The sequence below is a fragment of the Diplotaxodon limnothrissa genome, linkage group LG8, assembly GCF_057381915.1.
Source record: "Diplotaxodon limnothrissa isolate DT_005_m linkage group LG8, D_limnothrissa_male_GT1.1, whole genome shotgun sequence".
NCBI classification, from domain to species: Eukaryota; Metazoa; Chordata; class Actinopteri; order Cichliformes; family Cichlidae; genus Diplotaxodon; species Diplotaxodon limnothrissa.
This window is the reverse complement of record NC_140603.1, coordinates 26,622,622-26,642,325: the sequence shown is the minus strand read 5'-3', so window position 1 is coordinate 26,642,325 and position 19,704 is coordinate 26,622,622. Positions and strand designations below refer to the sequence as shown.

Genomic DNA, 19,704 nt, shown 5'->3' with positions numbered 1-19,704 from the left:
GTATAGTATTTTAACTGTATTAGTAATGTATTTTTTCAATGTCATAGAAAGTATTTTTGGGACTGTTGAAATATTTTTAAATAAAAATTTTGTAAATGTTAAAAAAAACGATTTGGTTCATTTTTAAAAATGTGCAATTACTAGAATGTTCCTTTAATACTTGACTAATGACCATTTTCTTCCACTTAGACTAAGACTTAGATTTATTCTGTTTTTCTCACCAGCGCTGGAATATCTGTTAGCGTATTTTTTTAATATGTGCACCACAATTTAAAAAAGTCACCGATTCCAAATTTTACTCAGATACTCAGCTTTCTTAAAAAAAAAAATCACACAATAAGTATAATATTCAGAATAATCTCAATTAAAAGAAAATAAGCAGAAAACAAACACTTTTAACTCATTATTTACAATTTATTATCATTGCACAGTCATGCACTGTACAACAGTACAATGAAATTGGAGTACTGTCCCACATCAGTGCTAAAAGAAAAGAAAGCAGTAACCACCAATAAATAACACATATGCAGAATAAAATATACTATATGTGCAGAAATTAAAGGTACAGTAGGTGCAGAGATAAAAAAAAATACATACACAAATATTAAAAGGGGCTCATCAGTTTAATCCAGGGGTGTCAAACATAAGGCCCCAGGGCCATAATTGGCCTGGTGAAGACTCAAATCCAGCCAAGTGGACAGTTTTTAGATCATGTGAAGCAATGTATAGATTTTAAATGTAATACTAAAAAGTATGTTCAGTATTTTCAGTGTTTTCACGTTTTACAGCTTTTCCTATTGATAAAGACGTCCTACCCTCATTGTCATTCATCCTACACCAAAATAATAAACAATTAAATGATAGGAAACTTACTGTTAGTCACAGTAAACTAACAAAAAACTTTATATTTTATAATTACAGGGCAGTGCAATGAACTATCCATACGTCTTTCTGTCATCATACACATTTATCAAGAGAAGAGAAGAGAATAAAGTTTAGACAATAAAACAACAAAACGATAAAAGTTGAAATGACATAAAAGTAAATTGAATGAATTACTAATTACATACAACTTTAAAATGCTTACTTACTTTTTTGTTAGAAAAAAACAACAGAAAATTGTTATATTCACACACACACACACACACACACACACACACACACACACACACACACACACACACACACACATAAACATTTTTTAAATGGGTTACATTTTATTCATTCTTATTTTTACATTAACTACAATTCTAATACTCCAATATATAATGTTGTTTAAAATGCAATATTTTTCTCTGAATCATAGCATCTACTTTAAGTAAATTCTTAAAGTAGATGAAAATGAAAGTACTAAGTACTTAAATGTACTTACATGTACTTATTCTATCCTGCCTCCATTTGGATATGCAAATCAAACAATATAGTTTGATAAATTAGCCTGCTTAGGCTGCTGCCCCCGCGACCCGGTCCCGGACAAAGCGGATGAAAATGGATGGATGGATGGAAATTAGCCTATAGTGGAGAAAAATGCATGCACTGGCATACAATTGGACAGTTTTTTAATATGTTTTTACATCGACACATATTAGATCCATAGGAATTTAATACAGTTAAGAAGAAGCTGAACACCTGACATGATCCTTCATTATCTTTGTTGTTGTTTTTTCCCCTCTTTTGCCAGAGACACAAATAAAAGCTCACTGTTTAAAGACATTTCCAGCTTTGCTCTATTATTGGATTCCTATGGGATCAGATAAGCAGTAAATCTTGAACACTGAAGAACAGACCTGATGTTGAATAGATCAAGAATATACTCGCTCGTCCTCACGTCCCCTCCAGAGACCCCGTGTCCCATTTGGCTGTTGTATAACCTCATATGATAAAGATAACATTTCGGGATGATATCAATAATTAACTCAGATCCGTTATCTCGACTTGCAGTGATGACAGCGATTTCCCACGTCATACCCACGTCTGTGGGCCCGTCAGGCACACGGGGCCGAAAGTGCACACTGAACATTCAATATTTGCCATTCTGTGTTTTGCATAATACACACGTGACATGCCTGATGAACAGTTAAGTGGGACACAAGAGGAAAAACACCAAGTAAAGTGAGATTTGCTGCAGTTGCATAAAAATGCATAAAGTTTGATAGAAAATTTAATTTAATAAGAATTTGTCCGATATCACAAAGCGGTAGAGTTTTGCTAAACATCCGCGCAGACATAAAGAGACAAAGACGGTGGCTGGATTGTCATTGGCAAATTTGTGCATTAAAAAATCAGGAATGAGAATAACAAGCTCTCAAAATCGATGCAATCACTGAGTCTGTCACATTCTTCATTTGGCGCGGGTGTGTACCTCAATGACGCACATGGATGCGCTCACGCAGTTCCTAATACCCACTAACTGCATCTCTCTCAGACACGGGAGGTCTGGACGCTCAAAAGAAAGGTGTGTGTGACGGAGAGATGCGGGTAAATATTAAAGTCCCAGCTAAAACGGAAAAATATCGGGAAGAATGTTCAGTTGGTCCTCTTGGTGCATCTGCTGTACCGTTATATGCAGGATGTCTCACTTCCCTTTACTCTCATCAGTCACTTTATTAGGTAACTTGTTCAACTGTTAGAGGGTATTGCAGCACCCTCTGTCGCACAAGTAAGACATCGCAGCACCTCCTGCCAATTAAAAAAACAAACAAAAAAACAAACAAACAACACACAACATTCCTGTTGTTCTAATTTGTGATAAACAATAAGGTTTAGATTCTTTAAATAATGATCAAGCATTATAATCTACAGTGGCCAGAAATAGTTATCAGCTTCTACCCATCATTAGTTTATATAATTACATCACAGTATTTTTAATAACTACTATATTGTAAAATTATTAAGTTTAAGGAGCAACTTCATAATCCTAAAATCTCTAAGAAAAAAATGTTTTCCACCTGTACCTCATCCATGTGACCATTCTCCAACTTCAATTAAAAACATGGTTAAAAACCTTCCTCATATATTATCATTAATTAATTTCACTCTACTCCTTTTGCTGCGAAAGAGTGCTTGACTATGTTTAATACTATGCAATTTCGGGCTTTGGGGCCTGGTAAAATATTATGCATATTTGGATAATTCTTGTCAGTCTTGACTGCTGTGTGGGTCCCGTTGCATTTTTGTGGTTTTATAATGAATTTGCCTACCTGTTTGCACGCCTGATGTGTTAGCCCTGTCACAGGGCAGAGGTTCAGTTATTGCCATGTCTGTGTTAAATTTTTGGCTGTTTAGTCTTGTCTGCTGTGTAGTGGAGCATGGCAGTTGAAAGACTGACATGCTTTTATAGAATTATATTAGAATGTGACAGAATGAATACAACTAAAACCTGACAAATCTGCAGCAACTTGTGTGACACTTTCATGTTATTATGGTCAAAAACCTCTGAGAAATGTTTCCAGCACCTTGTTGAATGTGTGCCAAGAAATATGCTAAATAAAGCTCTGAATTAAATCTAGTCATAGTAAAATGTACAACGATTTCCTTGTACTTTTAGATACAATGAAGTATAGCAGTAATACTGTATTACCTGCTCAGTGCAGTGACCACATATTAAAAGGTGGCAGTGTTGCACCATTGACCAAAAGTATTTCTTCAATTTGAAAATGAAGAAAACACCAGAAGCAACATGGCTCCTTTTCAGTTTGTTCAGACTTTCAAGTTGTTAGTTTGTTGCATGTGTGATAAAGTGTTTATGCAGCTGTAGAAGTTATAAAAATATTCAGAAATGGAAATAAATGCCTCTGTGCTCCATTATGAGTGAAATGGAGGCCGGTCACGGAGAGACTGACAGAAGTTGTGGAGGACGTAACGGAGAAAATGCTGCACACTCCAGGTTTGGAAACACAAGACACCTTTTAAAAGAAATGACTGCTTCAGTAGTGACATTTATCAGGGTGACCTGCCTTCAGCTAGTTTGTTTTTATATGGTTCATACTGAGCAAAAAGTGGAGACATTTTTATTATTGAAACTTCTGTAAGTAAGAGTGACCTTCACTAATGAGGCTTCAGTGAACAGCAGGTGCCTCAACTGAAAGGCCAGATGCATCTTTCAGGTCCTGCATCAAGTCCTTTGATGGATTTTTGTCCTGTTTCTTAAGGACATGACTTTCAGATACTGTTTACCTGCTGGAGATGGTATTTTTAGGCCTTCCATTTCTTCTTTTGTCCTAATTTTTGTGATTCTGTATTTTTTAAAACTTAATTAGTCCTTCCAGATTGAGTTTGGGTGCAAACACTTTTAAGAGCTTTATAGGCTTCGGATCAGTTCTGTATTTGGTTGAATTTTTGGTCTCTGGAGGCTTCATTCACTACTTTTTGACTGTGCTCTTTTGTGTCATACCTTTGCCTACACACAGGTTACACAGCAAAGTGCGAACTGATCTTGAAAAGTAAAATTACTTCATGTCATCCGGTTTCTTTATTTTTAATGAAACTTTTACCTGGATAAATTAAGGATAATGAATGAAAAATAACTCTGTGTAGCTTTTAGTGTCTAAATCGTAAGTAGTAGTAAGTAGTTTTGGGGAAAATAAATAATGCAGTCACATTAACACATTTGGAGAGTTTTTAACTGCACTGTGTGACATTATTTACACCACCCCCATCCCATCCAGCTTTTAAATGGGGGACCTTTTTGACTTTTAAAAGTAGGACTATTTAATTTACATCCAGAAACACAAATTAATACATGTCAGAAATATAATCGCTTCCTACTTCTTCTTTTTTTTTTGTGATTTCCTCTTTGATATTCCTTTTAGATAAAGTATCACTGTTTGGGTCCAAGTCATTTCATCTGAGTAGCAGATGCATGATGAGACAAGGCCTGACCTATGACAGATTAAAGACAAGTATACAGAGATAGACTCTGAGTTTATCGACAGCAAGCCTTCACAGTTTTACTAAACCCAACAAGCAGAAAAGGGGACCTCAACAACAGTGGAAATGGAGAAGGAAGGAGAGCACCTAGGTGTGCCACCTGCCAACCTAAAGATACTGTCAACAAAAATACAAAAGGTGGGAGTCAAGATAAAGATATAAACGATGAGCTACTTAAATCAAAGCCAAGAACACCTCGGACAGGAACTCCAGGTATGGATGTTTACAAAGTGAATGGAAAATCTTTCCAAAAAAGATGAAAAATCGTTCTCAGAGAACAGCTACAACAAACAAAAACCAAATACTGAATGCAGTTGTTGCAGAGTTTTTCCAGTACAGATGCATTTTTCTGAAATGTGCACTGACGCATGAAAAAAAAGTGCAGATGTTTGTGAAGTCTGTGGAAAACATCTGAGGCAGACCTTTCTGATGCTGAGAGTACAGAGGGTGAGAGTGATGAGGACTGGAAGAAAAGTGAACAGAGTGATAAAACGGACAGAAAAAACAAAGTCTGAGGGACACAGGAAGAGGGATTTCTCTAGCAAGTCTTTCTTTCTTGAAGCATGCGCAGGAAGGCAAGAAGGATGCAGATATGTGTGGCGTGTGTGGGAAACATTTTGAGACCAAGGAAACCTTGAAGCTTCGCTTGTAAGCTTACCCCAAATAAATGACTGTGAAGTTTGCGGCAAACATTTTGAAGGCCACAAACACACGGAGCTGTACATGAGAACACACACAGGAGAGAAACCATTTGTCTGCACTGTCTGCGGGAAAGCGTTTACTCAAAATGGAAATCTGATGGGGCATATGAGAGGTCCCACTGGGGAGAGACCATGTGTTTGCAGGTTACATCAGTCAGGTCTTACTGTTAGATTTCATTTGAGCATCAAGGCAAACATGCGCAGTTTCAGAGATTAAATGATGTTAACTCTGAAATCCAGTCTTTTTTTTAATTTGGGCTTAAAGTCCTTTTTGTTATAAGATTTCATTTTGAATATTCCAATCAGGTGAAAAATTCACATACATTTAAAAGAGATTAAAATCTCTTTTTCAAGATAGACCTGTCCAAGAGGGCAGCAGAAGTTACAACAACATGTAACAATATAACAAAGAGAAAACCAAAACGCACGCCCCGTTAGCCAAAAATCTCAGACTTGGGATTTTACAAAGTTTTTCTACTGAGATTGGACGATGTCATGGAGCAGATCCACATACCTGCAGTCCAAACCTTTTATAATCAGAATAAAGTTGACAGAAAGACAGCTAAAATGTCTTGTTTCAGATAAGAAGTTAACAGAAGAGCTGCACCAATTCCCAGTATAAGATATGGGTTATTTTGAACTTATTATATTTTGAGAGCTTTGCAGCGCTCTGATGGTTCAGTCCAAATTTTACTGTTTTCATGAACCAATTGTTTGAATCCTAGCTAGATTGTGGGGCAATTACTGGAAATATTAAGAAGTCATATGCAAAATTTGTGTAAAATATTAAGATATTTCTTTTATCCAGCATCATTGTATGTGTTTTAATTATAAAAACAGCTCTGTATGATTTCACAATTAATACCTTCTTATATAGAGCTTCATATCTTATCTTTTCAGAGTCACTATAAATGAAAATTACAGATATAAATGTATATTTCATTTATAGATAGATCGATCAGTAGTTTTTTATTGTTGAAACATTATTAAAAAAACAAATCTCCAATAATTTTGATAAAAAAGTATAGTTGGTCTAGTTTTTCCAAAAAGAAATGCTGTATTTACATATTTGGAATTCTTGGATGTTCTTTGGTTTTCACTGTACCAAGCGGTTGAAACATGGTAGTCTGCGAAACACAGAATGATATTTTTCAGCGATTTTATTGGTCAAATTCCTCTTTTTCTTCTTCTCTACTCAGTTTTGGGGTCACCACAACAGATCACCTTCAACTCACCCCATCATTAGCGTCCTCCTCTGTTACACCAACCCTCTGCATGTCCCATCAGCTCTTTCTCTTTACCAATGATGGTTCTATCATGCCTTCCCCTTCTCCTCTTCATTTGTCTTTAGCTAACAGTAGCACAGTTTCCACCGGCACCCTGTTAACCCTGACCAATCCAGTATGGAAATCACATTCTTGATGATCTGCATGTTTAATTTATGCCAGATGTTGACATATAACTGAAAAAGTTGCAAAGGTCTTTTTTTATACGTACAATAATTTTTTAAATATATATTTTTATGTAAAATTTGTTAGATGCAGAATGTACGGGGTCACATAACCAGTGTTTAGTTAAGATCATGACTGGGCCATTGTAGGTCACAAGTGGCATGGAAGCATGGACATATAGCCCCCTAAATACCCTTATTCTGCATTTGGTTTAAGACGTGTATACAATTATTATTTTTAACTATTTATATTATGTAATGTAATGTAGTGTGTAATACTGCCTTTACAAGGAGAATGGGCCACATGTTTAGTGACTGTATTTCATTTATTTGGCATTATTTACTGGTGGACACTAGCATGTGAGGCAAGTATGTTGTGATACACAAAGCTCTTCAGCCTACATCTTCAGGTCTTTTATTGTCTTTTAGTTTCCATGAGGTTTCTTGACGTCTTAAAGACATCGGTATGATTCATGCCAGTATTTCATTGGGCCTGTGCAACCAGAAAGAGAAATCAGACTGACTAGCAGAGGTTCGGTTTAAACACAATTTATTTTTCTGCTTAAATAATTACTTGGATCATCCAGTGTAGGCTATGTTGGTTTGTCATACATGTCGGTACCAGATTTATTATCAACAATGGATGCTTAGGGTGGATTCATATGAAAAAAAACCAAACAGAAATTCAATTTACACATGAACAGAAAGTCACATTTTTAATAACTGACAGTGATTTGTATGTGATTACAAAGATTTCGATTTGAGTGATGGGGCTAAAAATGAGATTCTCTGTTCTCATGTAAATAGAAGCAAATAAACAGGATAAAAATCATCAACGTAAAAGTCCCCTTTTAAAAACCACAGTAGAACTAAAGGTTTAAATATACACTTCTAGTATGCATGGATTTTTTTTCTTAATGTTAAACACACACACGCGCACACACAGACAAACGCACACACACACAGCGTTGCTAGCGGTCTAGAGCTAACAATGTGCTAGTCTGAAAGATGCATTGGACAGTGTCAGTACTTTCCTGTTGCATAAGAAGGATGCTGTACTATCTCGCCACTAGGATGTGGAGTGTCATTTCATTTGTAAAAAAAAAGAAAAGAAAAGGAAATTAAATAAAAAACAAAACAGTTATAGATGACAGATGTTTGGGTTACTATGAGTGCTCACACAGACAGAAGTACCATCACACCCTCTCTAAGTTGTATTACAGTGCTTTGAATTAAGAGAAAGAAAGGAAAGCGTTAAAAATAAAGTGACATAACATGCAGCAAAATATCATTTCTCTGAAGAATGTCCCTCGGACAGAGCAGAGTAGCTGTTGTCTTTAAAGAAAATGTCCTCTGTTGAAAATCAAGCATCATTTTTTTTTCTCCATTCGTTTCATTCACATACAGCTTTTTTTGTTCCTTTTTATATTTGGGAAGAGCACGTCAGAAGACACACTCCAGGCTGCACGAAAAGTGTCGACCTCTCAATACAAATGCACTGGCTCTGCAAAGCTTCATCAACTCAAATCAGTGCATAAACAATCTGTGAAGCTACCAATTCTTTTTTTTTTAAAGATTTTATACAGTGTCATTTATGTACAACAAAAACACCCAGGTACTATTATATCTCCTTTGTTTTGTTTTATAAAAGAACCACATGGTGCACCCCAATACCGTGAGTGCAGGAGGAAAAAATAAAGCCATACAAGGCGAGTGTCTGAGAGAGTGAAGTCTTTTCCCTCGCTGTTTGTGCCGTCTTTGGTCACAGACGCCTTTCATTTGCCAAAGATTAAAGAAGTTTCCAGCTCACGTCCATGCGTGTCCTTCGGTGTTGTTTTCCAACAGTGAGTGAGTTTGGTGACATGCTCATGCGAAATCAAAGAAAAGTAACGTGTTGTCTTGCTGAAAACCATGCGTTGTAAAGCGAAAGCTTCAGACACGTGTTGGCTCCCGGTTTCATTGGCTCCGGTCTGTTTTTCCTCCCAGGGTCATGTGTGGGGGTCACAGGTGGATGTCCATGGATCTGAGTGTAAAGGAAAGTTTATACTTCAGATTGGTTGTTGTATAAAAAAAGTACTTTTCTGCTTTAGGATTGCAGTTTTAAATATCTTTTTTTGTCTTTCTTGGCCTCGATTGTAATTGTGTTTTTAATTAATTCTCCTGTTTATATGTTTTATTTATTCACTGCACCACCTTGTGGTACAAATTGGAATTACATGAAAGTACCACCTGACACTAGTTCATCTCCAGTATCTGTTCAACACAGTACAAAGAGATTTTGGACATGAAGTCATAAACAATTGTTTGTTCATATCATTTTGATAGCTTTAGTTAACTCTGGAACGTAACAGAAAGTGTCCTACAAAACCTCGCAAGTGATTCGTTTTCATCTTTGTTTACATACAACATAAGGTGATATTTTTTTAAATACTAACTAGAACATAAAACTCACATTTAGATGTCAACTAGCAACTTAAATTATTGCTAGCTTTTAAATCCTTGCAAATATTCTTGTTAATAAGGATCTGCATGGTGCGCTTGACTGTAATGCCTGGGAGTACAACAGCACTGACAATTTTATTCCAGTTGAAAAACTCAGTTGTCTTCCTGATTACATCAGAGTTAAAAGGTAGATGGCTTCATACTCAGCATACAGACATCTGAGTGGTCTTAACTCTAAATTTCAGAATTAAAGTCTTCAGCTAAACATGTCTTTATATACCATACTTTATATTAAGCAAAAAATAGTATATTCTTATTGTATTTACAGAAAACACAATTAATCTTTATGGTCTATAGGTGAATATTTGGTAACTTATGGGAGTTTTTAGTGTCTTTATGAGTGGCCTCTTACCAGTTGTAGTTGAGAGCTCTACTGTTAAGAATGACTCTTCCTCCCTGGTTTCTTGTTGGCACCGTCTCCAGGCTTGGCAGAAGGAGATTAAGAAAAGCAGCGAGATTCAGCACAAGACAGGAACAAAAAAAAAAGCAAAACAAAAGAGAGAGAGAGAGAGAAAGGAAATATCAGTACTAAACTCAGGCAAGGCATTATCGGTGAGTGTTAATGAAGCACAGTTTGGTTCATCTTCTACATCAGGCAGCATGCTGGAGGAAAGATGAGTTTAAGGAGTGAAAAAATGTTAAAATTACTACATCTGTACATTTGCAAATGAAAGCACACATGCTTAATAGAGAGAATAACGACATTCTATATTAGTTGAATCACTTGATATTAGTAGTTCTCAGACTCGGTCTAGTCTCAACCTAGAGGCTGTAGCTGCTACTGAGGAAACACACACTGCAACCACTGCAAACTGTATTCAGACAGTAAGGTTGCTGTTATGAAATTGTTCTAAACTGCACAGCATTTCATAAACTCACACTCAATTTTTCAAACAGGAAACAGCAAACAAAACCTGAATGTCAAAATAAAGTTTAAGTTGCATGAACATCACAATTTAGTCATTACATTTGACACTTCTGTCATTTTACCATTTTGTATGGATAAACCAATCTTAGCCAAGATCTTCATCTTCTGTTTTTACATGCGTAAACTGATGTGTATTTATAAATCTACTTGAGGTCCCCAGTGACGATGTGGCCATGGCATTTTATCTTTGCTCACCTGCCTCTTGCTTCTCCTGACCAACCTGCTTTGCCCAAATTTTAGCTGGACTTTTAAGTGCTGTTTTTTTTTTTTTTTTTTTAAATCACAAACGCTTTTCTGGTCTTAATCGCAGATCAACTGTGCTTCAGGTTCAACTCATAGGACACTTGGGGCAAGAAGGGCCTTGAACCTGAACTAAAACTTATGCTGATGCTTCTAGACAATTTTACAACAAAACCCTGAACATTAACCACTCTGGACCATGTTATCTGTTCAGCAGAAGTTGCCATGGTGATCTAGCCAGGCTAAACATACCTCACTAACCCATTAATCGCGCTTTGTAGTACACCTCCCCTCACTGGAATGCAGTTTACTTTGGTTTATGGCTGCCTTAATGCTGTCAGAATGTGTGTCCTCTGCTCATCTAAAAGGTGATTAAGAGTTTACATTGATTGATTAAGAGTTTACACAAAGCTACAGCTTCATGCAGACACCTCAGCTCACTAAGTCAGGCAGTTTGTTTCGACAGCAACCTCAGCTTTCACTCTTTGAGGCTCCTCCTTGTGGCCGTGTCGGGATCGCTTCCCCTTCTTCTTGCCCTTCCCCCCCGTGGCTCTTGCTGCCGCTCCTGATGAAGAAGCAGTGTCAGCTCCACCTGAGGCTACACCACCACCAACACCTCCCCCACCAGCAGCAGCAGCAGGTTCTTCTGCTGCAATAAATTCGCCTTCACTTTGCCTCCTTTCCTCTGAGCTGAACACTCTGCGTACAACCTTTCTGATCACCTGCAGGGGAAGAAGCATGTTAGCAGGAGGAGGGTGGGGGAGTTGAGAGAAGTGATGCAAAAAAGGATGAGGGAGATATGTAGAGGTGTCGTGTAAAAGTCAATGGGATGGTATGTGATAGGTTTGGTTCATGCATCTAAGAGGTTGTCGGCATCATTGTGACAATGAGGTCCAATCTGAATTCCCCTCCTTGGCCCAAACCCTCAGTTTTGAAGGGTACTGGTCATCTAATCCCTCTAGTCTGTACATGGACAGCAAACTGGAGGGTGAGATAACCAATCAATCACAAACCAAGGGCGTATGGCCAAAGGGGAAACAAATCGAGCTCACATAACAGATTTGTGCCTTCCATGGTTCATCATTTTCCCTATTAAATTTTACTGTGGCTGTACATGGCATATACATGTGGTGTAAGACAAGAAAAGCAATGGAGGAGAAAGACTGGTTACTTTTCTGGTGACCAGATTCCCATCTTCATCTATGAACTGCTCCTCTGTCACAGAGTCTCCAGGAATGTTTCTGGCCTCCTCTCCCTGGGGTGAAAGTTTTTATTTGGATGGAAAAGTGAGAAAGAAATGAGGAAGGTAAAGGTGCAGGTAGGGTTAGCTCCAAGACTGTTATTCATCAAATAAATAAAGAAGCATTTCCAAACAGCCCACAAATCACAATGGATGCAAAACCAGGGTATTTGCCCTAGAACATATTTATCATATAAAGTGGAAAGGTGAGTATTTAGATCGGCAGGTTTATTAAATAATGTAATGTAATACTGCATCCTGCTGTCGCAACACGTCCAAACTTCAAAACCGCAGCAAAAGCACTGGAAACACCAAATGCTGTTTAAAAGACATTTATAATATAGAAATACGGAAAGAATACAATAAAAGTGTTTCTTTTAAACAAAGCTTCAGAAGGATGTGTCCATAGATGGAAAAATAAAAGTTCAGGCGAAACCCCGTTCAAAAACCATACAAATGCATCTTATTATCACCTCAAAATGAACCTTGATAGAGCCAGAGATTGTAACAAAACAATAAAGAATATAGAATATAACTGGTATCTACTGGTGTCGAGCCAGTTCGGCCTTTTGTGGAGGGTGTGAAGAGGTTGTGTTGAATGCTGAATGATGGCTGGAGTACTTTCAGTGGAAACAGGATGCACCAGAGCTCAATTTTCATTGTCACAGCAAAGTCTGTGAATACTGTACATGTTATATTCTTGCTTTAGTTTAGTTTTTTTATTCCTATTAAATTTATAAGATCTTCAAGCAGACTTTTTCCACTTTGGAAATGTGTTCCAACATGGGCAGCGTTTCAATTAGGCAAAAATCGCCACAGTTTATTTAATTTCAGCTATCCTAAGTAAATATATGCTGCTTTAATCTTGTTAATTTGTATCAAAGCTTCACTTAGGGCTTTATGAATCTATTTTCTGATTTTTATTTTATTTTTTTTACACTAAGCAATTAACTGATGACTCCCTGGAAACACTTAGCACTTAGCATCAATAATTAAAATATCTATTAGTTGCTTCTAGCTGAAAAGAAGCTTAAATCAAAGGCCACCTTTTCTTCCCCCCTCAGAAGAAGTTTGGCACATTCCTTTTATTCGGTAAATTAAATATATATGGTAAAGCACAACCAACAATCCACCAGCCAGGTAGAAGAGCACAAGCAAGGCAAGCAAGCAATTAGAACTTAATACTATAGCAAAGCTAAACGTATAAACAGCTGTAGTCAAGTTTCTATTTCAATTTAGAGAAAATTTAGAACTCCTCTTTGGGTCATATGTTAATCTAAAAAAATGTCTCTTTGTTTCCTCGCACATATCCCGTCTCCAGTTATCTTTTAAAGTTACTATAGCTGCACACACATTCCACTCCATGTTAACAAACTTGCACAAAAACACTGTTACTGTCATGCTCAGCACACATAGCAAATAGCTTCTGTTCAGTCTCTCTGGTATCACTCTTCTTCACACGCTATCGGTCCACTGCACTCTGCTTCAACATGTCTCTGCACACCAGGCCTAACAGACCTTGAGTACAACCCGTCTGCGTATCACCCTGGTAGTGACAGTGGTCTCCTCATCAGAGTCGGACTCCTTCTCTCTAACACTCTCCTGATGAAGGCAGCCCAGCAGCAGAGTAATGTCAACGAGGCCAGAGTGTGTGGGATTCATATGGAAAGTTAACATATGACAGAAGAATTGGGCTAATCTCAGAGGTTAAATATTTTAAGCCCACATAACAACAGAAGGAGAATAATATAATATACAGTTAAAGACTTTTTCAAGGCTTCAAGACAAGATTCTCTGTGAAGGACCGATTCCCACCTGGACTTTGTGCTGGGACCTGTTGCCTCCGTCCTTGTCTCCTCTGCTTGGTCCCGCTGTGCTGCTGTCCTCCTGGGATTCCTTCCTCCTGGGCACCTTTTCCATCCCTTCCCTGGCTGCTTCAGTCTGACCTCCATTCTGTTTGTTGGTCTGAACCTGGGGCTCCTCTAGCGAATCAGCTAGACTGTCGGGGCTGGACGAGTTAAAGAGATTTAGGACAATACACCTGGGAGCAGAAAGACGTGACAATGAATTTCAAATAAAATCAAGTCCTACCTGCCCTTCTCAGAGCCCGGGCTGGGGCCAGGGGCTGCTGACTCCCCGATTGCGCCAGACGTCTCACTGCTCCTGCCTGGAACTGAATAAATGTCTTTTTCTGCTTTCCGTACTTGTTCAAGGATGGCATTCACAAGCTCCTCTGACACCTCCTCTTCCTCCATGCCCTCTTCCAGCTTTAAATCCTCCAGCAGACTCTGCAACCTCTCCTGCGTCATTTCCTCCTCCTCTTCTTCCTCCACTCCATTTCCAAGACCAGTGTCTGCGGTAGCCTTCTCTTTTACGGCCCCTCCCTGACTCTCCAAAACAAGATGGTCTCCTGCTTTTACTTCTTCTGTCTCCTTTCCTGATTGCTCTACCAACCGTCTGTCATTATCTGGCCTCTCTACACACACCAATCCTGTTTTTTCTTCAGTAAACATCTCAGTTTCTGTATCTTCAGGCCCAGCAATAGGTAGCTCTGTGGCAGTGGAGCCTGGACCCGGGGCCACTGTGAGGGGGTCGCTGCTGGAGGTGCTGGTGGTCTGAGTGAGAGAGAGGTCGCTAGGTCTAGTAAGCATGGACTTGTTATGGGACTCTACTAAAGGATCGCCCTCGCTAAAGAAGTCGTCTGAGCGCAGTGGGGTTGGGGGCACGTAGTTGAGGTCTGAGGGGGTTTGGAGCTCCAGATCTATATTGTCGTAGCCTGGGTGGATTGTAGGAGTACAGGATTAGAGGATACGAGGATTGAAGAGGGGGTAAAGATAAAAAAAAAAAAGGGGTTGGAAGAGGGAGGGAAGGAGAAGTAAAGTGATGGAGGTGATGAAATGAGAAACATTTGAAACATTTAAGGGTAGCATCCGTTCAAAAGTCACAAGTGTAAGTGATTAAGGAGCAGAATAAGATGTAAACACAACTTTACATATTATAAAGTTATTTGTCGGTTTACACCCAGTGGTAACTTCCTGGGAACTGCACCTCTAGATTCTGCTTGTGGTATTTGTGCATTTGGTGGGTGAATTTTAGTATTCAGAAATATATTAAATTGAAATAAGAAAAAAAATACGTAATGCCATTACCTTTAAAGACTATGGAGGCAAAGTATTACATCCGTATTTAATCTCAAATCACATACACATAGAGCAGACATGGAGCAATATTTACAGTGGAATTTGCCGGCTGAATGGGAGCCGCTGCTCCTTTAAGCTATAATTTAATCTTTGTGAACTGCTCAGAAACACATCTGGCTCTTTAGATGCTACACACACCTATACACATCTACAAAGGTCACAGTGTGCTTTCAGCTGATTTCTTGCGACATAATTTTACAACTACGAATTAAATTAGGACATACAGTTTGGAAATAAAAAGGATAAACACCCACATTGTTGTTAAGAGAGGCCTGCCCTTCATGTCTCTTCTGAAAAAAAAAACAGGCCATTCATCAGGTGTTCAGCTACTTTAAATGCACGATGTGTTGAGGATAGTTTGCACAATCGGTGTCCAGAGTGAGTTCATTAATCTACTTCTTCACTTAGAGGAAACATCTCTCCTGCTTTGTACATCATGCCATCTAAGACAGATATTTCTACACTTTTGTGGCTCTGGCTGCATTTCTCTCCGAATGTGTTGTGCCAGTACTGGATTGCTTCTTGCAGAACAAACCAGAGTTCAAACCAGACTCTGGAATTTATTCCTGTGGATAAATGATAACGCTATTCCAGTTGTACTCGATCTGTAATATATACGAACATCAGAATTGTTGTGTTTAAATTTTGTTCTGCCGCCTCTAGAAGTAGAAAAATAATCAATAATTTCAAGTACTTTTAAATGACTTCTGAACCAGCCCTACCGAGTAGACATGACCACATCAAAAAGTGGTGGAAACAGAAATACACAAAATATAAAAATAAAACCAAAAACCTGGCATATACTGTTTATGTAGCCTAAAATTGGCACTTGAGTTTTCTTTTTAAACCTACGTAGCCTTAGACCCAGCCTCACTCAAATAAATGCAACATTAGTGAAGTTAGTGAGGCAGGAGACTTTAAAACAAGCTGGACTTCATTTTCAGTAATTAGGTCAGTTTATGAGCAAAAGCTTGAGAAGAGTTCAGGTAGCTTAGTTGTGCTGGTTCAAACAAAAGGCAGTGAGAAGCACACAGGCCTCTAAATGTAAACCTCAGGAACTGAACGATCTTGCCTGAAGTAAGGAGGAACACCAGGAGGGAGGGGAGAGGATGGGGGAGATGGGGGAGGTGGAGATAGAGGATGGCGATTTTGAGGTGGAGAAGAGGATGAAGAGCAAGGACAGAGAGGAGGTGTAGAAGAGGGAGGAAGTAAAGGTGGAGAGGAAGCACATATTAAAGATGGGGAAGGAGAAGAAGGGACAGTAGTAGCTGATAAGGTGCGAGGAGAGGCACAAGGGAGAGAAGACTCAGCAGATGTAGGAGAGGCAGAATGAGGAGGCGGTAAAAGGTGAAGAGTTGGGAGTGAGGAAGAAAGAGGAGGAAGGGGCTTGGAGAGGGCCGAGGGCGGAAAGTGAGGAGAGAAGAAAGAAGGGCAGCTAAAAGGACTTTGAGGGGAGGAGGGAAGAGGAGGGGAATAAGGCAGAGTGAAGAAGTGAGGGAGAACAGGGGCCACAGGCAGGAGGTAAACAGGAGGTGTGGAAGGGGGAGATGGGAAGAAAAAGACAGAGGAGGAAGAGAAAGTGTTGATATGTGTGGTTTGAACGGGTGGAGCGGAAGAAGAAAGGGAGGTGGTGTGCAGAGGGGAAGGCTGAGGCATTTGAGGACTTCTAAGACGTTTTGGAGCTGTTGCAATTAGCAAGGTTCACAAGACAGAACAAAAGGCACAGAACAAATGTTAGACAAAAACTGGTTAGAAGACAGAACAAGGCATGTAAAAATAAAACAGGTCAAACACACTGACAATGAAGTGAAAATGTGACTGATGAAGGCTTAAAATCTACGAAGCTGCAGAAGCGAAGAGATTGAGCGTAGGACTCATCGGGTTGCTCATCTCAGCTGATAAGCAAGAAGAGGCACCATAGTCAGCAGGAGTATCATCTCTTTGGACCCTTCACCCCAGGGTAGTCAAATAATTTCAATAATTTTATCTTTTTTTTGCTGGAAAACTGAGATTTTACAGTCTAGGTTTAAAGAGGAGGAGATGTTTATGAAAAGAGTAAGGGCAAATGCTTGGAAATACTAAAAGTCTAGACTCTATAAATTCCAAGTTCTAATACTAAAGTATGCGGTTTTGTGACCCTGTCCATAAAACCTGCATGTGCTGTTCTGTAGATCGCTCCATGAAAGTCCCATCCTTACCATGTGCACTTGTGCCTCTGTGATGCGCACTGAATCTCCTCCAGTCTATCATAAAAATGAGTCTATCTCAAATCATTTAGGCAAAATGACTAAAGTTGCATCTCTCCTCACCAAATCAGATGAGGAGAGATGGTGATTTTGTTATTTCTTCCTTTTTAATCCACTATTTGCTGGTGAAACATGGCTTCCTCGAAGTTCCCCCATCAGAACTCGTCATCCTTCTAAGACATCTAAAGGATGCCTGATCCTGTTCCCCAGGATCAATCTCACATCTGTGGTGAATCTTTTAATGTGAGCGGCCGACGCATTGCCAGCATTTATGCGTGTGCGTGGTGCAGTATGTCTTAATTACCTTGTGGTTGTGTCATATTTTTGGGGGGAGGCAAATACATTAGCTACTCAAGTTTTTCCTGTTCTTTGTACATTCATACCTGCTCTTTTGTCTCTAGATTGTTGGTGAAAAACTCTCATCACCAATGATGTTAAACTCAAAAGGTCATGTAGGCTCAATCTGCAAGTTTGAGGTTCATGCTGAAATCACAGTCAGCGGTCAGAACGACTTTCATGGAGCGATCTAAAAATGGCAGCCAGTTGAAAGCGGTCTGGTGGTGCACAAGGACGGGATGTCGAAATCTGATTAAATTCAGATCAAGTATGGTTTCTGGACAAAGTTGCAGAACCTGATAACACCTCACATCAGATTTCTTACTAAAAGGAAATTACACAGTATGTCACAATGTTTAGACTGTTTCATGGAAAAAGATCCTGAATGTTTCACATCGAAAAGTTCAGAAGAAAGGCCATGATTCACATTTGCCAAACCAAACAATAACTTCTCCACCTTACAGTGATTTTTTAAGACTTGATAGTCTTTAAGGTTTGGTTTGGCAAATGTACACTGGGTTAAATGAGCTTTACTGTTAAGAGACTCCCCTGGAGCACTTCTATGCCATGGATAAGAGCGTCTGAAATGGGCCTTGACAGCAATTAGCTCTCAGTGTCATCCAGCTTGCGCAGAGGCTGACAAGAGCGATCTTAAACTCTCACCAAAGAGCTGTAAGATTGCTATGTTCCTCCACAACCTGTAGAAAGCTGTTAGTAATGACAGACTGTGCTGTTCTAGTCTTATTCTACTCAACTGCAAGGGTGGGAGCAGAAGCTATGACTGGATCCTGAAGCTGCTGAGGTTAGCAAAAGGTAGCCATTGGTGGGAAGTAGCTGATTAGTGCTGCTCAGTAGACAAGGGCATTTGCTGTGGAAATTAGTCACTCAGAAGCAAGAGGAAGAGGAGGATGAAGAGGCAGGGAGTCTGCTGGTCTCAAAGCAGAGGAAGCTACAGTGGAGCATAGAGGCTGGAGGCTCGGAGGAACCAGGAGATGACAGGTATCACACATAGCTAACAGCAGTGACACAGAAGCATTAGTATACACTGTACACTTTGAAAAAAGGCGTTTCATTTTCAACTCATCTGTGAGTGCCGTGTGGAACAGAGCACATCCAGATCAAAATGTGCAAGTCATCAAAAAAAAAAAAAAAACACTTCTGGATGTGTTGAAAAGGCTTCGCCCATTTAAAGAGTGTTAGAAGTGTATTAATGTGAGTCAACAACAACACAGCAGGCAGCCCTTCACACAAAGCCATAGCCATGCATTTTGTTAATCTACTTAAGTCGGTTCCCCAAGAAATCATCTTTGCAAAAAGATCACCTCAGCTCTGTTGTTATTCAAGGTAACAGCCGATCCTTGTGTTAAGATGACTTCAAGAAAACCTAATTAGACAGACTGGAAATGAGACCATTTCAGAATTTTGTTTTAAAGTGCCAAAGCAGACTCTAAACTTGTCTACTGAATCCAGAGAAGAGCTTATTTGGCTTTACTTAGTGCGTGTTATCTGCTTTTTTTCTTGAAGAAGTAAAGAACAGTAGTGGAAAGATTAATTTTATTCCATTCATAGCAATGGTTCTGTAAAATCCATGGTAAAAAGTTGGCATTGGATTTGGCGGCAGAAGTTAATAATTAGTCATCATTACTCATGTTCCTTAAATAAAAACTGGCAGTCGGTTAATAGAGCTGCAGTAATAGCCAGGGACAAAAGACAGGCTAGAGAAATAAAAAAGCATTATTACTGCTGAATATAATTGTGCTGTTTAATATTGTTATTGACTTTTACATGCTTCTCTTTTCAGTCCTTTGATACTATGTGGCGGTTGTTGAGTTGTCAAACGGATTGGGTGTCTTGAGCCTGCAGTGCTGCTCCCCGTATCCATCCCTTGACTCTACCCCTGTTTTATGAAGCTTATGCTTAGGTTCAATAAGG

General features: G+C 39.0%; 1 protein-coding gene across 2 annotated transcripts in view; it reads right to left on the bottom strand.

Moving 5' to 3' along the window:
• Window positions 1–8,439: 8,439 nt before the first annotated feature.
• Window positions 8,440–19,704, bottom strand: part of LOC146627051 (ankyrin-3-like) — a 155,035-nt gene continuing 143,770 nt past the window's right edge. The window contains exons 46-52 of one of the 2 annotated variants that reach the window (XM_085361574.1): window positions 14,082–14,766; window positions 13,806–13,998; window positions 13,509–13,592; window positions 11,922–12,005; window positions 11,221–11,472; window positions 9,935–10,006; window positions 8,440–9,103 (exon numbers count right to left, since the gene is read on the bottom strand). In XM_085361574.1, coding sequence (XP_085217700.1) covers window positions 9,959–10,006; window positions 11,221–11,472; window positions 11,922–12,005; window positions 13,509–13,592; window positions 13,806–13,998; window positions 14,082–14,766 — 1,346 coding nt within the window. In that variant the 3' untranslated portion in view covers window positions 8,440–9,103; window positions 9,935–9,958. Of the gene's footprint in view, window positions 9,104–9,934; window positions 10,007–10,537; window positions 11,473–11,921; window positions 12,006–13,508; window positions 13,593–13,805; window positions 13,999–14,081; window positions 14,767–19,704 lie in introns of those variants that run through there. The other variant, XM_085361572.1, reaches the window with a different exon arrangement.